The sequence below is a fragment of the Amphibalanus amphitrite genome, unplaced genomic scaffold (assembly GCF_019059575.1).
Source record: "Amphibalanus amphitrite isolate SeventyFive unplaced genomic scaffold, NRLGWU_Aamphi_draft 001072F_arrow, whole genome shotgun sequence".
In the NCBI taxonomy this organism is placed as follows: domain Eukaryota; kingdom Metazoa; phylum Arthropoda; class Thecostraca; order Balanomorpha; family Balanidae; genus Amphibalanus; species Amphibalanus amphitrite.
The window spans coordinates 99,956-120,800 of NW_024882566.1; the positions used below are offsets into that span (position 1 = coordinate 99,956).

The 20,845-nt window shown below is 46.6% G+C and overlaps 3 protein-coding genes and 1 long non-coding RNA gene across 5 annotated transcripts in view; 2 read left to right on the forward strand and 2 right to left on the reverse strand.

Moving 5' to 3' along the window:
* Window positions 1-8,106, forward strand: part of LOC122369782 (innexin inx2-like) — a 43,860-nt gene extending 35,754 nt beyond the window's left edge. For both annotated transcript variants that reach the window (XM_043344787.1, XM_043344788.1), the window contains exons 4-8: window positions 1,411-1,580; window positions 2,034-2,124; window positions 6,461-6,618; window positions 7,117-7,251; window positions 7,618-8,106. In XM_043344787.1, the coding sequence (XP_043200722.1) occupies window positions 1,411-1,580; window positions 2,034-2,124; window positions 6,461-6,618; window positions 7,117-7,251; window positions 7,618-7,729 (666 nt within the window). In that variant the 3' untranslated portion in view covers window positions 7,730-8,106. The remainder of the gene's footprint in view (window positions 1-1,410; window positions 1,581-2,033; window positions 2,125-6,460; window positions 6,619-7,116; window positions 7,252-7,617) is intronic.
* Window positions 8,107-8,613: 507 nt separating this feature from the next.
* Window positions 8,614-10,224, reverse strand: LOC122369788 (MFS-type transporter SLC18B1-like). The gene has a single exon (XM_043344794.1). It carries the CDS (start codon window positions 10,189-10,191, stop codon window positions 8,920-8,922), a length of 1,272 nt encoding a protein of 423 aa, XP_043200729.1. The 5' UTR covers window positions 10,192-10,224; the 3' UTR covers window positions 8,614-8,919.
* A 1,132-nt stretch (window positions 10,225-11,356) lies between these two features.
* On the forward strand, window positions 11,357-13,805 carry LOC122369787. Its single transcript, XR_006254473.1, has 2 exons — window positions 11,357-12,437; window positions 12,590-13,805. It is a non-coding gene; the product is annotated as an uncharacterized LOC122369787 (long non-coding RNA).
* A 72-nt stretch (window positions 13,806-13,877) lies between these two features.
* The window catches only part of LOC122369786 (mucin-17-like), a 70,067-nt gene continuing 63,099 nt past the window's right edge, over window positions 13,878-20,845 (reverse strand). Inside the window, exons 9-12 of the mRNA XM_043344792.1 lie at window positions 19,497-19,625; window positions 15,883-15,994; window positions 15,209-15,384; window positions 13,878-14,836 (exon numbers count right to left, since the gene is read on the reverse strand). Of these exons, the coding sequence (XP_043200727.1) occupies window positions 14,738-14,836; window positions 15,209-15,384; window positions 15,883-15,994; window positions 19,497-19,625 (516 nt within the window). The 3' untranslated portion in view covers window positions 13,878-14,737. The remainder of the gene's footprint in view (window positions 14,837-15,208; window positions 15,385-15,882; window positions 15,995-19,496; window positions 19,626-20,845) is intronic.

Below are 20,845 nucleotides of genomic sequence, written 5' to 3' on the forward strand. Positions count from 1 at the left end.
AGTTTGCAGGCCCTGTACTGGTCTCTGAGGGCCCTAAACTGGCCTCTACGTGAAAAGATACATGGGTGGGTTTCTGAAGATCAGAGGGCTCACGCAGTCTCCGGCACAGCCTTACGTTGGTCCTGATCGAAATTACTTTACTTCCTGATGGTCCCGCGCAGATTCCCTCATATTTCGACGTCGGGACCCCATGAGCCGGTGTGGGTCCTGGGGCTGGCATAGACTGATGAAGTCGTTAGGGCTCAGGGCCAGTCTTTTTAGCAGTAAGACTAGGCAGGTTGAGTGAGCCCCAATAGAGCCGTTGCGAAGCCCCGCAGGAGTCGCGCGCGGCCCTCAGATGCCAATTTTGAAAGCTCGGAACCTGTGGGGGGTCTCCAGAGGTCGGTGTACCTACTCTCTCCCGCCGCCACACAACTAGGTACGTTACCTATATGGGTAGGTAAATGTCATAGTCTGAAAATGCTCTCTGGGTTTCACATGCTTGTTCAAAGCAAGAGGTATCTGTACTTTTCCGAATTGTTTTATAGTGGTAAGGTCATGAATCCGCGTGCCTGACCTTCCAGTATACCTATGCTACACCGTTCCGTCGTCATGGTGCAGTGGGCCGACCGGTGGAAGCACCGTGGGACGGGAAATGGAACTGGTGATTTTGCCTTAAATTGAGCTTAAAGATTTCACGCAAGAATCAGATGGATGAAGCATAAGTAATGCCAACTGCGCGGCACCTCGTGGACGTAAAAAATTAGCCGATCACCCCCCCCCCCCCCCCCTCCCGGTGACGGATAAATGTTATGTCCCGCGAGTGTGACTTTGGCCCCCCCTTTTGCTAGCGGCTGCGACCGCCAGTGCCGTGACTTTAACACAAAAAGCCACAAGCCACATGTACATAAAGGCAGTGACAACGCACGCTGCACAGGCCAAGCAAGGCTGGGAAAGGCCAGCAGAACTGTCACGCGCCCTTCCCTTGCTGACACCCACGTGGTCTGCTCTAATGACTGACCTCACGTTTGTCAAGCAGACGACCAGGGTAGCAGGGAGCACGACAAATCTACCGATTTGGGTTTCATGTCATTATACGTTTATTTCTATGCGAACTAAAGTGATTGCATGTTGAAGCATTTTGATTGGTTTCATGTATCTATTTGTTTAATTGAAAAGCACAACTATAATGTGCAGTTGGTAATCTCTCATCCATGATCCATAGCGTATTTACTTTTGTTTACAAGTCTTTCTTAACCCTCTCCCTCTCTCTCTCCCTCTCTCTCTCTCTCTCTCTCTCTCTCTCTCTCTCTCTCTCTCTCTCTCTCTCTCTCTCTCTCTCTCTCTCTCTCTCTCTCTCTCTCTCATCGCATTACAAAAAACTAACCACCTTACTTGTCTCCTCTCTCCCTTCTCCCTCTCTTCTTCCAGGGTCTCAACTACCTGATCGTCGACCAAGAGCAGCGTAAGAAGAAGGAAGACACCATGGTGGAATACCTGTACTACAACTGGGGCAGACACAACATCTGGGCGATCAAGTACGTCGTCTGCGAGACTCTGAACTTGCTGAACATCATCCTGCAGCTCATCATCACTAATCAGTGAGTGAACTGGTTGTCACTGACAGAGAAACTACCGAGAAATGTGTTTTCAACTGAACATCATAATGACGGCTATGTTAGAGATTGTCCAGTCCTAGGCCATATGCCATCCAACCAATAATTTGAAGCTACGCGGATATAATTTATAAGGAACGCAAGTTCGAGAGCGAGCGTAATGTAGGTATAGTGTTAGAAAATGGCGCTTTTATACCAAGTACGTGAAATAACAAATTAAGAAGACAGTTTCATTTAGAATCTTGTCTCACTGTTTTACTTTCAACTGTTCTCAATCAGTTTAAGTTAAACCCTACATTTTAACATAAAGTCCCGCTAATGAAGCAAAGAGTAATAAAGATATTTTGGGGGGGGGGCAGAAGATGCGCCTATTGTGTAACATGAATTATGTTTCGTCGTTGCTACAGAGCTCAAAAACCCGCTGTCGCTTGCCGTCAGGTTTCTGGGTGGCGAGTTTATGACTTATGGAACTCAGGTGGTCGAATTCATGAACTACGAACCGCAAAACAGATCCGACCCGATGTACGAGGTGAGTAAAAATGCAGACAAATCACCGCATTATCAAAAAATCCCTGCATTATTATGTGAGCCGAGGTGAGAGTGTAAGAGGTGTGTTTGTTTTGCTTGGCTTACTGGAACGTTTTTCAGTTTCTTTTTTACCTCACTGAGATTGATGAATAATAAACATCTGTTCGTGACATAAAAACCAGTATTTGTATGTCAATTGACCTCAGCTTCGCCCCCACTCGAGTGGTGCGGGGGTGCGCTCGATCCAACTCCAACAGCTGGTTCGCTCTAACAGCTGTCCGTCCAACAGCTGTCTGTCCAACAGCTGTCTGTCCAACAGCTGATAATATTCAGTCCGTATTTTAATTGCTGGTCGTCATTACCCTTTTCTTGAGACCAATAGTAACGATTATGCCGCCACAATGCCTACAACTTAGCCAGATATCAATCTACAATCGAGTGGCCACTCTCTCATGGTTCAAAGCTGCGGCTGCGGGTATATTGTCAGGCGTCAGCTGGGGAAGGGCTTTGGCACCTCCTAAGTATTCACAGATCACACACCCAACAGCTGGGCATAATGCTGGGGCCTGGGTGGCACAAATGGCCGCGCCGTGACCTTTCTTGGTCAGTCCATCGAATGGGACACCGCTTAGTGTTCTGCTAACGGTCAAATGGCCCACTGATTTATGATGAAGCATTCATTTAGTCATTTTTTTACTTCTTTTTTTTTACAACCGACGACCACAAAGAATTGGGCATTACGACGCGAAGTGAGAAAAAAAATTATCTGCGTACCATTCGCACGTTTCCTACGATAGCAAACTCGTTAATATTTGCAATTCACACCTAAACATCGTTTGTGCCGCCTTTCAAAATACACGTTCGAAGAGCACGCATGACAGTGTCAAAATGCCAATAAAGTGACCAATAATAGGGTTGGGACCTATCTGCATGCTCTGTATGTTTTGGTAAAATAAAAAAGCTCAGAATTTTTAATGATTTAATTTAAAATCACTTTGTTAAAAAAATGCCTAGTTAGTTCAGAAATTAATTATTTGTGGCTGAAAACAACTTGCTTCTGATTGGTCGGGCTAATCATGACGTCACATGTAGGTATATAACTGTCTGTATATTTGGCGCAGTTAAGACATACATTTTCTATGTATTTTCCTATGGTAAATCGGAGTGATTGGTCGTGTTTTCAGTGTCTCTTTATTTTGCGCTGGTATTGCGTGGCTAAGAAGTTTTATCAAGAATGGCATATACTAAAATGTTCCTTTAATAATGGAGCTTCAATATCTGTGAGTTTTATTGGCAAGCGAAAACTGATTTTGCTGTTATTTTATCTGGAAATGACTCATTTTTTTAGGTCAATATTCAAAATATTTTACGGGAACAAGTTGGCACTTTTCTTGATTTTTGCACTCAAATCGCGTGCGATTTAACTGTATTGGAACTTGCAAAGAAGCTTGGTGATTAATTAACTGTGTTGTTATGGCACTGTTTGCAAAGCATGGATAATGAAACTCTGCCAAAGACTTAGCTACATAGCAATGCCTCAAGTAATACGCAGGAGGGACAGAATTCAGAGTCCGATCGAGAAGAATCGGTGCAAATGCTACGAAGAACAGGCAGCTCTGATACAATAGCTAGTCGTCGCACTACTCTCACTCCATTAGACCAGCTGATTCCTGACAGCACCGACTCGGATGCAAAGATGGAGCTCATTTTCCAAGCCAGAAACCAGTTCTTTGATGGAAGATGTGATGCTGCCTCTGTCTCTGCTTTGTTGGCCACTTTGGACGGGGCGGAGTTCCGCTCCTTGCGTGAGCGGTTATTCGCCTGTCATCCAGAAATAGTTCCTTCGTTTGCTGGCCGTTCCCTGATTAGGTGCAATACGGGGAGCTGTAATCAGGGAAGTAACTTTCCATATGAAAGGGGTGCAGGTGCACCCCCGTCCCCCATCCACTAGAAGTGCACCCCCATAGGCTAAGCGGCGCCCCACACGCCGCCCCACACGATTAGCTCTAGAGCAGATGGCGAGGGTGATTTCTCGGCTACATTCCATCTCGGCGTCGTGATGCTTGTGGGCTTGGAAAGCGTCCAGTCGTATGTAGGGTAGTGTAGGGGTAGGGTTGAGTTCAATAAGGTCCTTACATTTGAAAGGTTTGAACAACCCGCAATCAGCACAACATACCACAAGTTAAATAAAAAACTACCAAACTCCGCCCAACTAATATTAATAAACATTACAGCCAAACTAATGGCCTAAATAAAAATATATCTCAAATCCTAACAGTTATCGCGGGTGATGGCGCCATGAGTTGCTATTATCCAAAACAGATGCAAATAAACATGTTTGTATGTCCTATGTATGTTTGTTTTAAAAACGTTGCAGCGGCGCTGGGAACTGCAGTCTTAGATCTGGGTATGTTTGGCATCTGCAACTCTTCATATATGTACACATTAACCCTATTTCGGACGGGGAGACCTTTCAGGATTTTCTTGTACAATTGCCAAACGCCGCGAGACATTCAGCTCATATTTGGTGACTTTTCCTAAATGCTCATTGCGCACATCTCAGCAAAAAAAAAAAAAAAATGCCGGGTCAGGTCAGGTCAGGTAACCAGAGCGGGTTTGTTGACCCCACCTCAGAAAAGTTTGCAAACACGTCAGAGCTTGAGTTTTTCACGAAGTTATTTCCTCTCATCAAGTCTTCAAAACAGTACCTGCAGTATGTGTCGTTTGTATATTTCAGAATTTTTGAGCTGTGACCTGACTGAGGTTAGGTCAGAGTCGTGACCTTTACATTGCAAGCCTATGGAAAAGTATTGAAATGCGACCTGCACCTCGAGTAAACGAGTCAAAACCACCCAATTCTTTAAGAATTATGACAAATTATCTTATCTGTAATGATCCAGGTGCCATGACAGGGACACCGGAGAGGGTTATCTGAGCCGAGATCATGTGAGGTGATATCTACCATATATCAATGCTCACAATACTTACAATATTGACAATGCTTTTGCTTACAACACTTACAATACTTACGATGAGACCAGCAAGCACTCTGCCGTTACAGTTCTAACTTCTGTTTCGAAAAACGACGTTACACACATTCGCTGCCAGCATAACAACATGTATTGTTTGACAGTAACAAAATACAATTGACATCTGAACCCCAAACGGACCGCCATCCACTCAAATTTTATAACCCTGACCGGTCAGGGGGCGAATGGAGGTCATTTCCTGGGCATTACACTCAGCCCTTGCACAAAATATCTCACCTCACAGTGATCATTACAACAATAGCACCGACTTGATAGTGGATTTCAAAGTACTTGCATCAGCTCTTCCTGCTATTGCAGACGATCATCTCCTCAGGGTAATGTTGTTCGGGACATGAACGAAGATCGTTTTCGGAGTTTCATAAGTGCTACTGCAACAGCCTGGCACAAAACAGGACTTGTACGCTCTTCTCTGCACTTTCCCCTTCAGTATATCACAAAAGAATTGTTTAGAATCCATCTTACGCTTCTTTCACAGTCTCCCTTGCCACCGTAGGGCGTAGATAGATTGCTGTTGCTGGTAAGTTAAGGCACGGTATTAGAAATTAACTCGGTTCTCAACGCCTTAAGTTATTTTCATAAAAAAAGAACAAATAAATGATCAATAAGATGACAGGAATGTAAACATTTTAATCGTAAAGTAGTCCAAATATTGGAATGAGCTTTTGCTTTTCAGCATCCTCCGATTCATCATCTTTATCATTTGAAAATTCGAGGTACATAAAATGTTTATCACGCGCTTATGTTAAGTGGGAATATAGTACACGGCAGACACATCAATTTTTGACACTGAACATTTCATCCGTAGATGTTTTAGCATAATTAAAGGTAAAAACAGTGCGAATGGCAGAGTGAAGCAAACAACATCTTTCACCCATTGATATAACATGTAATCGTGGTGCGCCAGATGCGCCATTATTTGTCAACCGCAGAAGGTGACATGTGACGTAACAGCATCAAGAGCATCTTTTTTCAAGAACTTTTCAAAACAAGTTTCCTATCTTTCTTCCCCCATTTCTCTCAGCTTATTGATTTTATGAGGCAATGGTATGCACCATAAATTCTGTGAAAATAGTTTGATCATTTTCATGCATTCTTAAAAAATCGAGTTCCCAACCCCATTAGAGCTGTCTATTCCTGACGCTACCACACGTGCTGGCAACTGGCAAGTAACGTAACAATACATCTGGACAGCACTGAGGTTATGATTCGCATTACTTCTACCGCTGGCCACCGATTCCAGTACACCCTGTACCTCAGCCTCCAATGACGTCATTTCGTCCATTTCAGATATTCCCTCGCATCACCAAGTGCTCATTCCACCGTTACGGTCCTTCGGGCAGCATTGAGCGTCACGACGCGCTTTGTGTGCTCAGCATCAACATTCTCAACGAGAAGATCTACCTGGCGCTCTGGTTCTGGTTCCTGTTTCTGCTCGTTCTCACCATGTGAGTTGGTTGGAGAGAGAGAGAGAGAGAGAGAGAGAGAGAGAGAGAGAGAGAGAGAGAGAGAGAGAGAGAGAGAGAGAGAGATAGAGAGAGAGAGAGAGAGAGAGAGAGAGAGAGAGAGAGAGAGAGAGAGAGAGAAGGGAGAGAGAAAAAAGAGAGATGACAGTGACGAGACAAGCAGGACTGTCAGTGAGGTTAAGCACTGGAAAAAAGGTGAGAAAAGTGAGAAAGAGAACAGAGAGATTGTTCAATGCTGAGAGTGAAGGGAAAGGGATTCGGAGGATCTGGGGAGAAGTGAATCTCATTTACATAACTATTATTTTTAAGCGTCGAGCATGTGTCGATTTTAGTACTGGTCTCGACTGTGGAATATGTGGAATAATCAATGTATACCTAAAATAAAATAAAACTCCTATGACCTATATGGATAGTAGTTAGCCGTGTTCGCCCTCCGTTTCCACCACTGACGTCATATTCCGCTCTAACTCTGTTCGCCAGTCTGCTCATGCTGTACCGGGTGGCTACGCTGCTGTTCAAGCCTGTCCGCAGTAAGCTGATGCTGGGTCGTAACGCCCGCTACGGATCCCGGGACACAGCCTACTTTGTCGCCGAGAAGTGCGACTTTGGCGACTGGTGAGTGACGTCATATCAGACTGCTCTAATCTTCTTCGCAGTAACGAATTACGTGAACGATAATGGGGTGAACATGTTTGCTATAAGTGAATTGCAGGCTGAGTAAGCTATGATATTTTAATTGCGATGTTTAGGGTTGTAACTGGAAACACAGTCTCAACTCTCAGCCCTTAAAAAGCTTCAAATAACAGAGGGTGAGTAACATACTAAATGATACCTAGCAGTTCTCCCAGTGCCGTAGGTTACTACCAAGTGCATCATCTTTTCCTACCGAGAGTCCCAAGGAGAAAAAATCTCTTTCGCTCGGTTTCGAACCGGCAGCCTCACGGTCCCGCGACTAACTCAGCACGTGCCCTCTGTCGCCAGGTACCTCCTGAACACGCTGAGTCGCAACATGAACGGCCCCGTGTTCGCCGAGGTCCTGAAGAAGCTGACCAGGAAGATGGAGGGAGGTGATGACGCCACCCTGAAAGCTTGAGCGCAACAATCCAAATAAATCGAAGCGGCGAAGCTGATAATACAAGATCGACGATAATAAACAGCACGCGACAATTTTTGAAAAAGTACTGTGCTCATAGTATTTCAGCGGTCAGCTTGTTGTTTCATGTGCATGCAATAAAGTCAATAAGTCAATTAATTATTAAAAGCGGCTATTGCCAACCTTTGCTCAATAAACAATGTGCGACAAGGCTGATTTTGCGCAATAAGGTATTCACTATTCAGGCTCAAATAGTGCTGTTATGGGTGGTTATCTTATATGCATTGATTCGGGACGTGCTGCATCGTTTCTAGTGATATAAAATTGGAATATTATGCAATGTCTCACTTGACTCTAAATAAACGAATGAAAAAGAAGTTTGTTAAAGGAAAATTAGGTGATGCCACTTAATTCATTAAGCGACTAGGAATGTCACAATATTTGAAGCGTTTACGGTTCGTAGTTTGCCCGTTTCTGAAGTCGAAGATGCTTTAACAAAGCAACGTGTAAATCACAAAGGGGCGGCTTTAACCGGTTATTAGAAGGGTGGCCCTCAGAAGTCAACTGAGGCTCCAACTTGACAGTGCGTTTGTGCATGTGCTGCTTCTACAGAAAACAATGTGAAAGTCAAGATGTTCTTCAACACAAAAACGAACTTTCCAATGCCACTCAATTCCATCAGCGATAAGAAGCTAAAATCTCAACAGTACATAGAGATGACCCCGAATAGTGTACAGTCTGTCTTTAAAGTACCGCGCAAAGTAACGGTGGATCCATCAAGCCTGACCGAGGAAGGGCCGGCTAAATTTGAGTCACCGAAGCAAATGACATCCTCGTCCATCCCCCAGTTGAATTGGTTCGGTGACTTTCAAATTATAGCAGGCCCTTCTTCGGTCAGGCTTGATGGATCCACCGTCACCTTGCGCGGTACTTTTAAGACAGACTGTAGGTACCTATTACAAAGACAAGCAAAACCGAATATGCGTTCCTGCACAATGATGACAATCGTGCCCAAGTTTCCTAGCAAACCAGTCGGTGGTAGCCACAAATCCCACAACTCATTAAGGAAAACCCAATAAATGCTTTAAATACATTACATACTGAGTTATTCAAATGAATATACATATTATGTATTCCTAGCAGCTTCAGCATAGATCACCCAAGGGTTTATAACATGAAAACAAAGGCGTTTACCGCCGGGTTACATGATAAACTATCCCTCTAACTGTCATTATCACACTAAGAATAACGGTGATAACCCCGAGCCAAGTGGCAAAAATCGGATATCCCCATGTGTCTATCACCAGTCCACCTCCAAAGGGACCCAGCACATTACCAAACGAAAACGTCGTTCCCAACACGGATGACACCATAGCCTGACTGCGTAGGTTACTCTCCAGACCTCGATTTGTCGAGATGCGGAGCATCAAAGGCACGAGTGGTAGGTAAGCGCCAATCTGAAACACCTCGCGCAGCGTCATCCCCACACCAAGCAGCAGACGGGACGGCTGGAGACCCAGTATCGGTGACGGAGGAATCAGTAGCACGCCGAGCGCGCTCGGCGCCAGGCAGCCGGCCAGTAGGAGGAACGTGTTGTCGACCTTGTCGGAAAGCCGGCCCCAGAGTGGACTGGAGAGTGTGTATCCGGCGAATGAGGCCAAGAAAAAGAGGCTCAGCTCAGCGGGCTGTATGCCTAGAGTGATGTGCACGTACGGCTCCATGGTGGGGTCTAAGGCCGTCCAGTTGAGCGAAAGCATCACAATCGTGGCAATAATGAGCCAGATATCGGCAAAAGAGAGAAACATAAGAAGCATCTCACGGTAGCTTCGGCCTCCGGCGCCCTTTTCACTTTTCTCGATGGGGCGTTCCTTCACTGTCGGCATCAGGGCCAGACTGGTGGCGGCAGTGACCAGGAACAGCGCACCAAGCACGTAGAACGGCAACCCGTAGCCGCCGACGGCGTACAGGGCGCCGCCGAGAGCCGGGCCCAGGCACAGTCCAGCCCCAACCATGCCCTCCTCCAGACTAATGGCCAGGTTGACCCGCTCCGGGAACTGGTTGATGATGATGGTTCGCGCCGAAGTCTGAGCCGCCGAAGTCCCAACGGCTTCGGCGACGCGTACAACCAGAGACCAGGCCAGGAACGGGACGGGCTGGCTGATGTAGCCGAGGATACCGAAAACCACCGTGGTGACGCCAACAAGCACCAGACCAATCATGTAAAGCCGCGTCACGCCGATCCTCGGCGCCAGCCACCCCATAACCGGGAAGGCTAGCACCTGCGAGAGCGCGAAGCTGCTGAAGACTGCCCCAGAGGCGGTGCTGCTCAGACCGCGAGCGTCCGCTTCATGCGTGAAGAATGGCGCGTAGATGAGCATGCAGGTCCCTGCCAGAAGACTGCTTGATGACAGGCAGATCAGCATGCCTACCTGCGAGCGGTTGAGTGACGACAGTGCAGCCATCGAGGGCTTGTCTGTATCGGAAAGGGACTTGGATTCTTCAGCTTCCGGTGAGATATCGTCACAGGGGTCGGATGACAGACCTGAACCAGATGAGTAACAGGACGATGACCATGTATTCCCGCTTTTTGCTGAAGCTTTTGCTGTAGGTAGGTCTGAGAGAAGCGGCGATTTTTCAATATATTCGGATGCCAAACGCTTGTCTGTAGCCGTATCATTCGTCTTTGTGATCGCCATCGCAGCAGCTAGTTCAGTCACAGAACCACCAGAGTCGAAGAAAATTGAGGCCGGAGCAGCAACAGCACTGAAGCTTAGAGGAGGCTTGCGCAGAGGCTGTAGTTGATGTTGAAGAAGAAATGGAGAGCAGAAGTCGAAACTGAAGCTGACGATCTGATAGTTGAACCAGAAGTTGTAGCAATAGTTGTGACAGAGGTAGAGATAGACAGTGATGCAGAAGATGAGGTTGAAGGTAAAGCTGCGTGACAGCACAGCAGCGGTAACCCTAACTTGCTTTTGATGTAGGTGTCACTGATGCCCCGGTAAGATCTTAAAAACGACTGCTGGCGAAACTCTGGTCGGGGTATTTAGAATAAAGGGCCACTTGTGAGGCGAAATCGCCCCACATGTGGCGCAAACTGTATCAGAGCCAATGATAGCGTCTCGCTATTGTTTCGCCGCTGGGAATCTCACAATGCCACATGAAAAGGATGGCAGTAGCCAATAGAACTTCTCACAAGAAGGAAAATTATTCAAATGTTCTTTCTTTTTTTCAGCCAGGGACAGAGCTAGGTAGGTATATACGGATACTTCGGAGACTATAAGGAGTACGTGTCGCATAACCTTATCCAATTTAGTAGCGAGGGGGCGCCACTCCTGACGTTTGACATGCCTGGCCTTTTATTCGCTGTTGCTGACATGCAACTGCAATCCCTGGCTCGTAGCCTGCGTGGGAGCCCTTAAATCAACATGGGAAGGGCCCGTGTTCCCTGCCCCATTGGCTACGCTACTGGTTGAAAAACATATTGCCGATTGCACATTCTATTCAAGAAAGCACGTTGAACGTCACGATCTTTTCTTTGATGCTCCGTCTGTTGTTATTTTTGTCGAAGCCGAGAGATGTTTCAGTAAACCGTGCACGTGATGTATTGTAAAAGCAGTCGAAGTCACAAAAATAATTTGATTTTGGTGCACTGTTTTAGTTTTATCGCAGTCTTTCTCAACAACAAAATTGTTTGTTATTAAACGCATCATTTTCCAAAACTAAATTATGCTGTATTACGCCAAGAGTTACAAGGAAAATAAATCATCTTAACATTGAAGAAGATCAAATATGACCGTCACGTTGCCATGGCGTGGGCGCATTAATACAGAGATCGGACCCTTTTTAGTTAACCTGCCCTAGGCAGGTGGCGATGCCTCAACTTTCCAGAGCCTTCGTCGATGGCCTGAGGGCACGTTACCGCGACCTGCAGTGTGACCTCTCAGAGACGGCGTCCCACTCGGTCACTCTTGAGTCCTCAACGACATTCAGCTCTCGCAGCACAAAGTCGAGAAAGGCACTAGCCGGGAAAAGGACGGCTAGCGACTCGGGCAGCAAGAGATTCAGCACTTATGGCGGTAAGAGGTCGAGGTCCAAATCACTGGCACCAGGCGCGGAGAATTTACCGAATCTGAAGTCTGACGACAAAGATGCAAGTTCCAAGGATAGTGCTGGTGAGGCAAAGAAGGAGGGGTTCGCTGCCAAAATAATGGCTCTTCTCAGTCGTATATGTCCGTGTATGAAGAAGAAGTAACCACGTCCCATTCGAAAAGGCCGCTATTCCGCAGAACCATCCTCTCAAAATGAGGTGCGTGTATTATTGCGATGGAGTTGGTTTTTATTGTTTTTGTTGAGTGTTATGTTTTTATTGCAATGTTCCATTTTAATAAAACAAAGGCTGAGTAAATGCCAGTTTGAACATGCCAGCTACGATCACCGTAACATTTCCTAAATGATCTAACTTCATTTATTTATAAATTCACTTTTTATGATTAAGTTTCTACAAGATAGCGATAGAGCATAGTGCATAAAGCGTATAGCAAAAAGTGCTGTTACGTGAAAAGCGAGTAACATGATAATCTTCTGCACGTTTCTAGATCAATAAAATCAAGACCTCTTTGGGAGGTTTTTGCAAAGTTTGTCGTGTTTTCGGATCAAATTACGTCGTAATTTTAATTTACACAGCTTTGCGCCAATCCACTTCAAATAAGTGATCCTAGTTCCAATGAATTATTAGCTCCTACTGGTTGCAACAATTTATTGCTATGCCATTTCTAATTACATCGTGGTTCAAGAAATACAGCATTCATTGTCAGCAATTGTTATTGATCAAATGATTGTAATCGTATATTTTACTAGCAGGTGCCATTATTGATATTTCACTCATCTTCCTTAAAAATAGAAGAAGCGCTAAAGCAAAGTTTTTATCATTGGGTTGTAATGCCAAGTTTATCCCCAGCGCCAATTCATCGGACAGCATCAAACACAGTTTGCAGACCGTCTATCGCTTCTTTACGTCACATCTGTCAAGACTGCCTGGTCAGCGGCGCTGTCTGTGTTTCGCCAGCTCTACCTCAGACTTTCTGCCATCCGTTCTCACTCCAAGCCATGATCTGCCGATGTGGGATCTGTCGTCGTCTGTTCGCCGCCCTTTGTCCCTGCTTCCCAGCCTGCTGCTACCTCTGCCGCCGCGCGCGGCGACCGAAGCGCCGCGTGGTGGTCGAAACGCGAACTGTTGACCCGGCCCTCTACACGGTTCCACCGGAGGCAAATCAAGGTCCTCAGAATGATCGCAGTGACCCCAGCGAACCCCGAGAGCCCATCGCGCCCCTGGAAAACGTAACAGCAGTGGTGACCGCCGAGATGAAGGAAGAAAAACCGAGAAAACGTTGGGATCAAAACCGGAAACCTGCCTGGACGCAGCAGAGATCTGGTCAGGGTGTCACCTGAAGTGAGCGCTCAGATGACTGAATTTCAAGTCACCAAGATCTTCGAAGCTCGGGTTTACGGGAGCTGCTGCGACCTTTCTTGGGACCATGCCTCGTGTGATCGCCATATCAGAGGTTTTCCTTCGTCTCGAGCAAGGCTCGACTATTTGGATACGAGTGTGGATGTTGCAAAAGAGTGCAAGGACTGGTGTGTTGAAGTCGGACATTACGCCTTTCTATATCTTAGAACGGTGAATGACGATTGGAGAATTTGGTGTCTGATGATCGACCAGCTAGGTTAGATTTGTGTATCCAGATATCAAGTTGCACAGAAACAGAAACCGTCAGTTTAAGTGCTATGGTAAAGTGAATTAACTAAAGCGTTAAGCAGACTGTGCTAAAAAGTGATTCAACTTATCGACTTCTTGGCAGTCTGTTTCGGGCTTGCTGCACAGTGGAATCATTCTAGCGCTTTAATGTACTGGCTTTCCTGTAAACTGTAAAGTGTTTTTTTCTGTAAAGTCTTGTTCGTCGTTCTTGTGTTTTGGTTTGCTCCGTCCTCGGTTATAGTTCTCGTTGCTGTTTTTAAGAATTCAACCTCTGTTCTACATCGTGTTTAATCATTCATGAGATAAACTGTGGCACGAGAATCCCATTTCCTGAGCTGCTAGTGATGAACACTAAAGTCGGACATCCACGGTTGATGCGAAAACAGGGATGACATTTTGTTACAACTTCATTTAACAATAATCCACGACACTCGATTGACACATTTTACAAAGTAAGACACATGTTGACATTACATATTATTTATGTCAACAAACACTAGCGATCCAGCGAATATGTCGCAAGATCGCGCCAATACTGACAACAGCTTCAGTGACAAACACTTGAAGCAGCCCACTCACTTGCAGACAAATTAATAACTTATGCACTACTACCTCTTACAGCTCACCGGGCTATATGCCGTTCGCAAACACGCATGCCTTCACTATCAATACATTCATCACTTAGTACACAGTGTATACTTCGAACCTGGTGAGATTCTGAAATTTGGGCAAGACATGTCGCTTTACGGCGCTAACGAAAAAGCATTTGATCGTTGACATACTGAGACTCAAGACGATTGACCCGATGTCACCCCAGAGAACAGAGTTCTTCTGCTCAGGTCACGTGATCGGGGTCAATGCTCACCCGAAGGGACCAGAAAAACCATTCGTTCGAGCACGACGCGACCCTTGTGACGATCACACAAACGCTTCGAGCGAGTAGAACCTGCAACTCGTGTCCATTGGTCCCGGTTTAATCCCGCACCCCTCTTTGGATCAGAACTGGCAGCGTACGACCTGCCGAGGAACGCTAGAATGACGTCATAAACGCCACGGATAGGTGACTCACTGACACAAATGACGTCACTTTGATAGCGTTGACGTCACACAGTTTCTACACAGCGTTCTTCGGTGCATGCTTTGTGACACCAAGTTTACCGCAAGCACATACTTGATCCACCACACGCACAAACAATGACGAACTTTTGTCGCCGCAATGACATCACACTTCAATGAATGACCTCTCGATGACGTCACACTTTTTCGTCACTGGACTTGTGGAGCGTGCTGTAGATTTCCTCTTGGAACCGGTCGAGGTCAACGTAACCCTGGTTCTGATCCTCCAGCAGCGTCTGTGAATGGAGAAAAAATATAATATTTTTACGATTACTTAACCTTGACATCATGAAAGCAATAGTTTCTCAACACAACTGCAATGTATTTTCGGTATTTTGCTTAAAAATTAGGTTGGCTTGAGCACATGCACGCGTGCTTTGCTCGCCGCCAAAATTGATTACCTTCGACAAAACAGTCCTTATTCACGTGCTAAATTTTTGGTCCCTTTGAAGCGTTTCGTTTTTTTTTTCGTGACCGTATAGCCAAACCTTTTTATAAATCCTACGTAGTTACTTTTTCCAGAAGGCCGTAGTCAAATCCAAAATATTGCGGGATTTTCCTATACATCCCCAGCCCATCCGTATCTCGACCTGGGCCCGGTCACGTACCTCGAGTTCGTTTCTCAGTTCGGTGAAGGTGGGTCGCCAGCTGGGCTCAGCTGCCCAGCAGCTGCTGGCCAGCTGGTACAGCTGCGGATGACAGTGATCGGGACGCTCCAGCCGGTACCCCTCGCGGACCGAGCGCATCACTTCGCGGGCCGAGAGACCAGGGTAGGGCGTGGAACCTGGGGAGAGAGTAGAGATCAGTAGAAGTCAGTAGTCATGCATGGCGAGCTGAACGTATTACCTCCCGGGCTGAGAGACCGGGGTATGAGGGTAGGTTGTGGATTATGTGGAACCCTGTGCAAAAAGAAGAGATTGGCCTAAAGGCAGGCCTGAGAAAGGAGGGTGGGGTGCGTAAACACTTCACAGGATCGTTGATAACTAGACACCGAGAAAAGAACAATGAACATGGAGCTTGCAGCCTAGTCTACTTCAGCGCATCAGCTCAATTTAGGAGTTCCACTCAGCTCATACGAAACAGTCAGCTCGTATACCGTCATCCCGGATCCCAAATCACAACAGAAAAGTATATCCGGCAGTACAGGCATCAATAGCAACTATCAAGCAAGCATCCACGATCCACATCACTACCAGAGTCTTTACGTCACCTAGGTACTTGACCTACTGACGTTCACGCCCCACATCACATTATCACGTCATGTCACGTCAGCGTCACGTACCGAGTGTGATGATTTCCCAGAGCAGTATGCCGAAACTCCAGCAGTCGGTCTGCTGATTGAATGTGTTATGGTACAGGGACTCGGGAGACATCCAGCGAATCGGCAGAGCACCCTGGCGGCAAAAATACAAGTAGTAGTTAGGCTAAGGCCGGGGGGATCCAGGGCGTCGCAAGTCCATCTACGACACGTCGCAAGTTACGACACATGTCCCGTCGCAAGTTGTGTCGTAGCGAAAAAGGAGGGATGTTGAGGAAAGAGGGGTTTGTCGGAGGATACGACAGAACGTAGCTACGACGAGGCTTAAATACCCGCTTTACTCGAGAATTTAAAGGGCTACACGATCAGCTGATCCCGTAGTAAACGTCAATAAGGTCGAAAACTCTATCACGCATAAAGGAACATTCGCCTTTCTGGTTTGCGAGCTTATGAGACAGCAAGGTCAAGCATATTCTCTGATTCTGAAGCTTTGTATTAACTAGGTGACTTGTGGTTGCTAACGCTCACGTGATTTGCCATAAAATTTGGGATCGATGGAGATTCGTGGCTATAGGGCATCTAGAATCGATGCTTTAGAAGAAATGAGTTCCGAGAGTTTGAGGTCACAGAGAGGTAAGAAATTTGTAGATGGAGGTCACAATTGGAGGTTACAGAGGTCATCTGGGACACGTCAGGTCACAGAGGTCAACTTGGGGTCATCACAGAGCTCAATTGGAGACCACGGAGGTAATCTGAGACACGTCAGGTCACAGAGGGCAACTTAGGGGCACGTCAGGTCACAGAGGTCAACCTAGGGTCATCACAGAGCTCAATTGGAGGTCACGGAGGTCATCTGGGACACATCAAGTCACAGAGGTCAACTTGGGGTCATCACAGAGCTCAATTGAAGGTCATTGGGGCCATCTGGGACACGTCAGGTCACAGAGGTCAGCTTGGTGCCATCAGAGAGGTCACTTAGAGGTCACAGAGGTCATATGGGACACGTCAGGTCACAGAGGTCAACTAAAGGTCATCAGAGAGCTCAATTGGAGGTCATCTGGGACACGTCAGGTCACAGAGGTCAGCTTGGAGTCATTAGAGAGCTCAATTGGAGGTCACGGAGGTCATCTGGGACACGTCAGGTAACAGAGGTCAACTTGGGGTCATCACAGAGCTCTATTGGAGGTCATGAGGGTCATCTGGGACACGTCAGGTCACAGAGGTTAGCTTGGGGTCATCATAGAGATCACTTAGAGGTTACAGAGGTCATATGGGACACGCCAGGTCACAGAGGTCAAGTTGGGGTCATCACAGAGCTCAAATGGAGGTCATCTGGGACACGTCAGGTCACAGAGGTCAGCTTGGAGTCATCAGAGAGCTCAATTGGAGGTCACGGAGGTCATCTGGGACACGTCAGGTCACAAAGGTCATGTTGGGGTCATCACATAGCTCTATTGGAGGTCATGGGGGTCATCTGGGACACGTCAGGTCACAGAGGTCAGCTTGGAGTCATCAGAGAGCTCAAAAGGATGTCACGGAGGTCATTTGGGACAGGTCAGGTCAAAAAGGTCAACTTGGGGTCATCACAGAGCTCATTGGAGGTCATCGGGGTCAGCTGGGACACGTCGTTTTTGGAATTGGGAGAATATTTTGGGGGATGCCCCTTGCAACGTCCAAGACCGCCTTTCTGGATTCGCCAGTAGTTGCTGGAATGGTGTTAGGCTACTTCATATCCCCGAATACCCCAATAAATGTGAATATAACATATTATGCACCATTTTCAACACTCTCGCTGGCACGGATTGAGGCCTCATAGACGACCCGTCAGTTCAAGCTCTATAACTCGCGTTAGCGTCAACGGATTGCAACCAAATTTTCAGGGTCTAAAGTTTAAACAATTTCACACCTACCATGTAAATTTCGTGACCATGACCCGAATGACCTGTGACCTGTGACCTCTTCCTCAAGGCAAGGTCAACTTGCGACACAACTTACGACTGCTATTTCAAATTCGTAAGTTGTGTCGCAAATCAGGCTATTTGCGATAGACTTTACTACTTAAGTAACGCTACTCATCGATTGATCCCTTCAAAAAGGACTTACTACACAACTTGCGACACGTCGCAGCTACGACGAGGCTTACGACGCTCTGGATCCCCCCAGCCTAACTGTTATAGATGACGCGCAGGTTTGAAACTTCTCCGTTCGCTGCTCTCCAGTGCTAAAACAATCGAGCAAATACCAATGGTATCGACACTTGACAGCAGGCCAGCTCATGGCCATATCGTCGGGAAGAATTCCCTTATCACACAATATTACATTCTCATTTGCATCGTGCGAAAATGCTCAAAACGAAAAAAACGCATGGGAGAACTCTAAACAAGCGTCACTCACAACAGAGACACAAGACAAATGTTTATCGTCGGTCGAGACTCGATAATCGATATCCTTTTGGTGGTACCTATCATCATCAGCATCTGGTCGTCCAAGATGATTCTAAAAAGGTTCTTTGGACTGAGGAGGCAGGAGCGGGCTCTAGGCTATAAGTGCTCAGCCTATGAGCCTACTCACTACTCAGGCTCACCTCCCCAGCCGCTCACGGCTTGGGGTAGGGGGACGGCCGACGGGGCAGGGGAGGGAGGGGGGGGGGGGGGGGGGGCGCGGAGCGGCCGCGCCGGAGTGGTATCGGCCGGTCGCGCATGCGCAGTGCCCGATGTTTCTGCGCTGACCGCCGCGGGGGACCGGGCGCCGGCGTCGGGGTCGTGTGTCAAGGCTGGACTTGCGGGTGATGTGATTAATTGTTTGGATTTAGCTGACTGTGGTGCGTTTCTGAAGTGAAGTGTTCTAGTGCGGCGCGAGGTAGCGCGAGTGTCGACTTTCGGTGTTCATCGGACCACTGAAAACGTCTGTTCCGAGGCGTTCCGTGTCAGTGTGAGGACTGAGGAGTGTGATATTGTTCATATTTTTTATGTGAATCTGGCAAGAATCAACGATATTGTCGTGGACGATGAGGGAGCCAAGCGTATGCAGTGGTGGAAACAACTCAAGGTAAGTCCGACTCCAATTTTATTCGCGTTTATTGGCGAATCCCATCGCATTTGTTACTTGGTGAAATTGCGTCTTGACTGGCCCGCGCGGCGCGCTGTGACATTGGCGCGAATGTTCAAAATGATTTCGAACGTTTTATTATTTACAAGATCAGATCGAAGGTCACGCCATCTCAGGTCATCCATAGGTCATATTTTCCCGCTTTCGACATCAGAATTCGTGAAAAATCGATCATAGTTCTGCACAGACCAACAGAGCAAAAACGTCGATAGCAAGACGGGAACGAGTGACGTGATCGATGAGCTTAAAGATAACCGCACAACTTTGTTTCAATTCATCCAATTCCAGAGTAGACACTTTCGATGCCTCTAAAAAGCATTTCCCGAATAATGATACCTGTCATACCCACAAATACCAACTCGCACAAATCGCTCGTTCATAATCGAGGCTCAACATATCTCCATATACCTCAATCATGAGTTGCTATTCATAACCATCCACATCTCCCTCTTTCCCCTTCACCCCCACCCTATCATCCTTCCCCTTACCCTCTCCTCATCTTTTCACTCCCCCCCCCCCCCGCTACTCACCCGGTGTTTCTGTTCAAACACCTCCGCGCTGATCTCTTTGACACTGCGCGACATCCCAAAGTCTGAGACCTTACAGACTTTGGTGTGATCTACCAGAATGTTACGGGCCGCCAGGTCGCGGTGCACGATCTGGAAAAACGACACATAGGTGTCAGTTGTGTCAGATGTAAAACATATCAGGTGTCAGACCTGCATAGAATGACTCGTGATTATATCAGAGGGCTTTAAAAGGGGGAATATTTGTTTCTGGTCCCTAAAAAGCTGTTTCTGGCACCTAATTGCTGATCAGCCCCAAAATGCTTATTCGACCCTAATATCTGAATCTGGCACCTAATTGCTTCCACACAGCCTAAAGTTGCCAGATCGTCTAGTTGAACTCCGTATTTGCTGTTTGCTGATTCAGCACCAAAACCAAAACATCCAGCACCTATTTTATTCCACGTTTGCCTACCTAATTCGCGTAATCTTCCTGATTTTATGTATCCTAACAACATGAACGTTGCATTCGGTGATGTCAAGTGCCATTTTCGCCAGTGGAGATAATGATTAATGCCATTTCTAGCCAAAAGAGAATCACTAGCCAGCTATGGTGCAGCATAGCAAGACGCTCCTATACCAGCCCGCTATGTAGAGACTAGAGATTATTGCACCCTCAGCCATTTTAACGTGAAAAGTTTGGATCCGTCACTTCCAGCCAGGCTCTAAGGTCATAAACTGGAGTAAAGCAAAATGTCAACTCTGAACAGACATGCCACGCAACCGGCCCTCTTTTCAATATTATTAGCTTTCTGCAATCATCGTCTGACTCCATCTCGATCAAACGCAGCATCCGGTTTCTACAGGGGCGTTTGACTGACCGGCCACACAATAACCAAAAACAAAATCAAAGCTTCATGCACACATATGACATAAGTAAGAAACGGATGAAAAAGGCACAACCACGGCACAACTCTGCGCGGCAAACAACGGACAATGTCCCACGCAAGATCCCGCGTTTCTTCAGCGGCCTTGAACGGAATGAAAACATTACATTTCTTTTTTGGAGCTATTTGATGACGTCAAAAAATACAATACCCGTTTTAATGGTCAAAATCGAGACAATTACTCACAAAAATGTTTCCCTTTAAGCATTACAAATAGATACTTTTAAATTTTTAAATGACATTTTTTTTCAAACAAATCAATATTATTTGCTTACTTAAACGTCATATACAATGCTGAGATCACTACGGGGCTGTCTTAGAGTGTAGCTGCACTGGCAACCTTTAGGCTAGACTCCAGGGGTCATTATACCAGAACAACATGATTCTACCAGCCAGTAGTTCATTTTTCTACTAGATTGGTGCTAC

What these genes read in the sequence shown, in the direction of transcription:
- LOC122369788 (XM_043344794.1), bottom strand. Translation starts at nt 10,191, where the DNA reads ATGGCTGCACTGTCGTCACTCAACCGCTCGCAGGTAGGCATGCTGATC.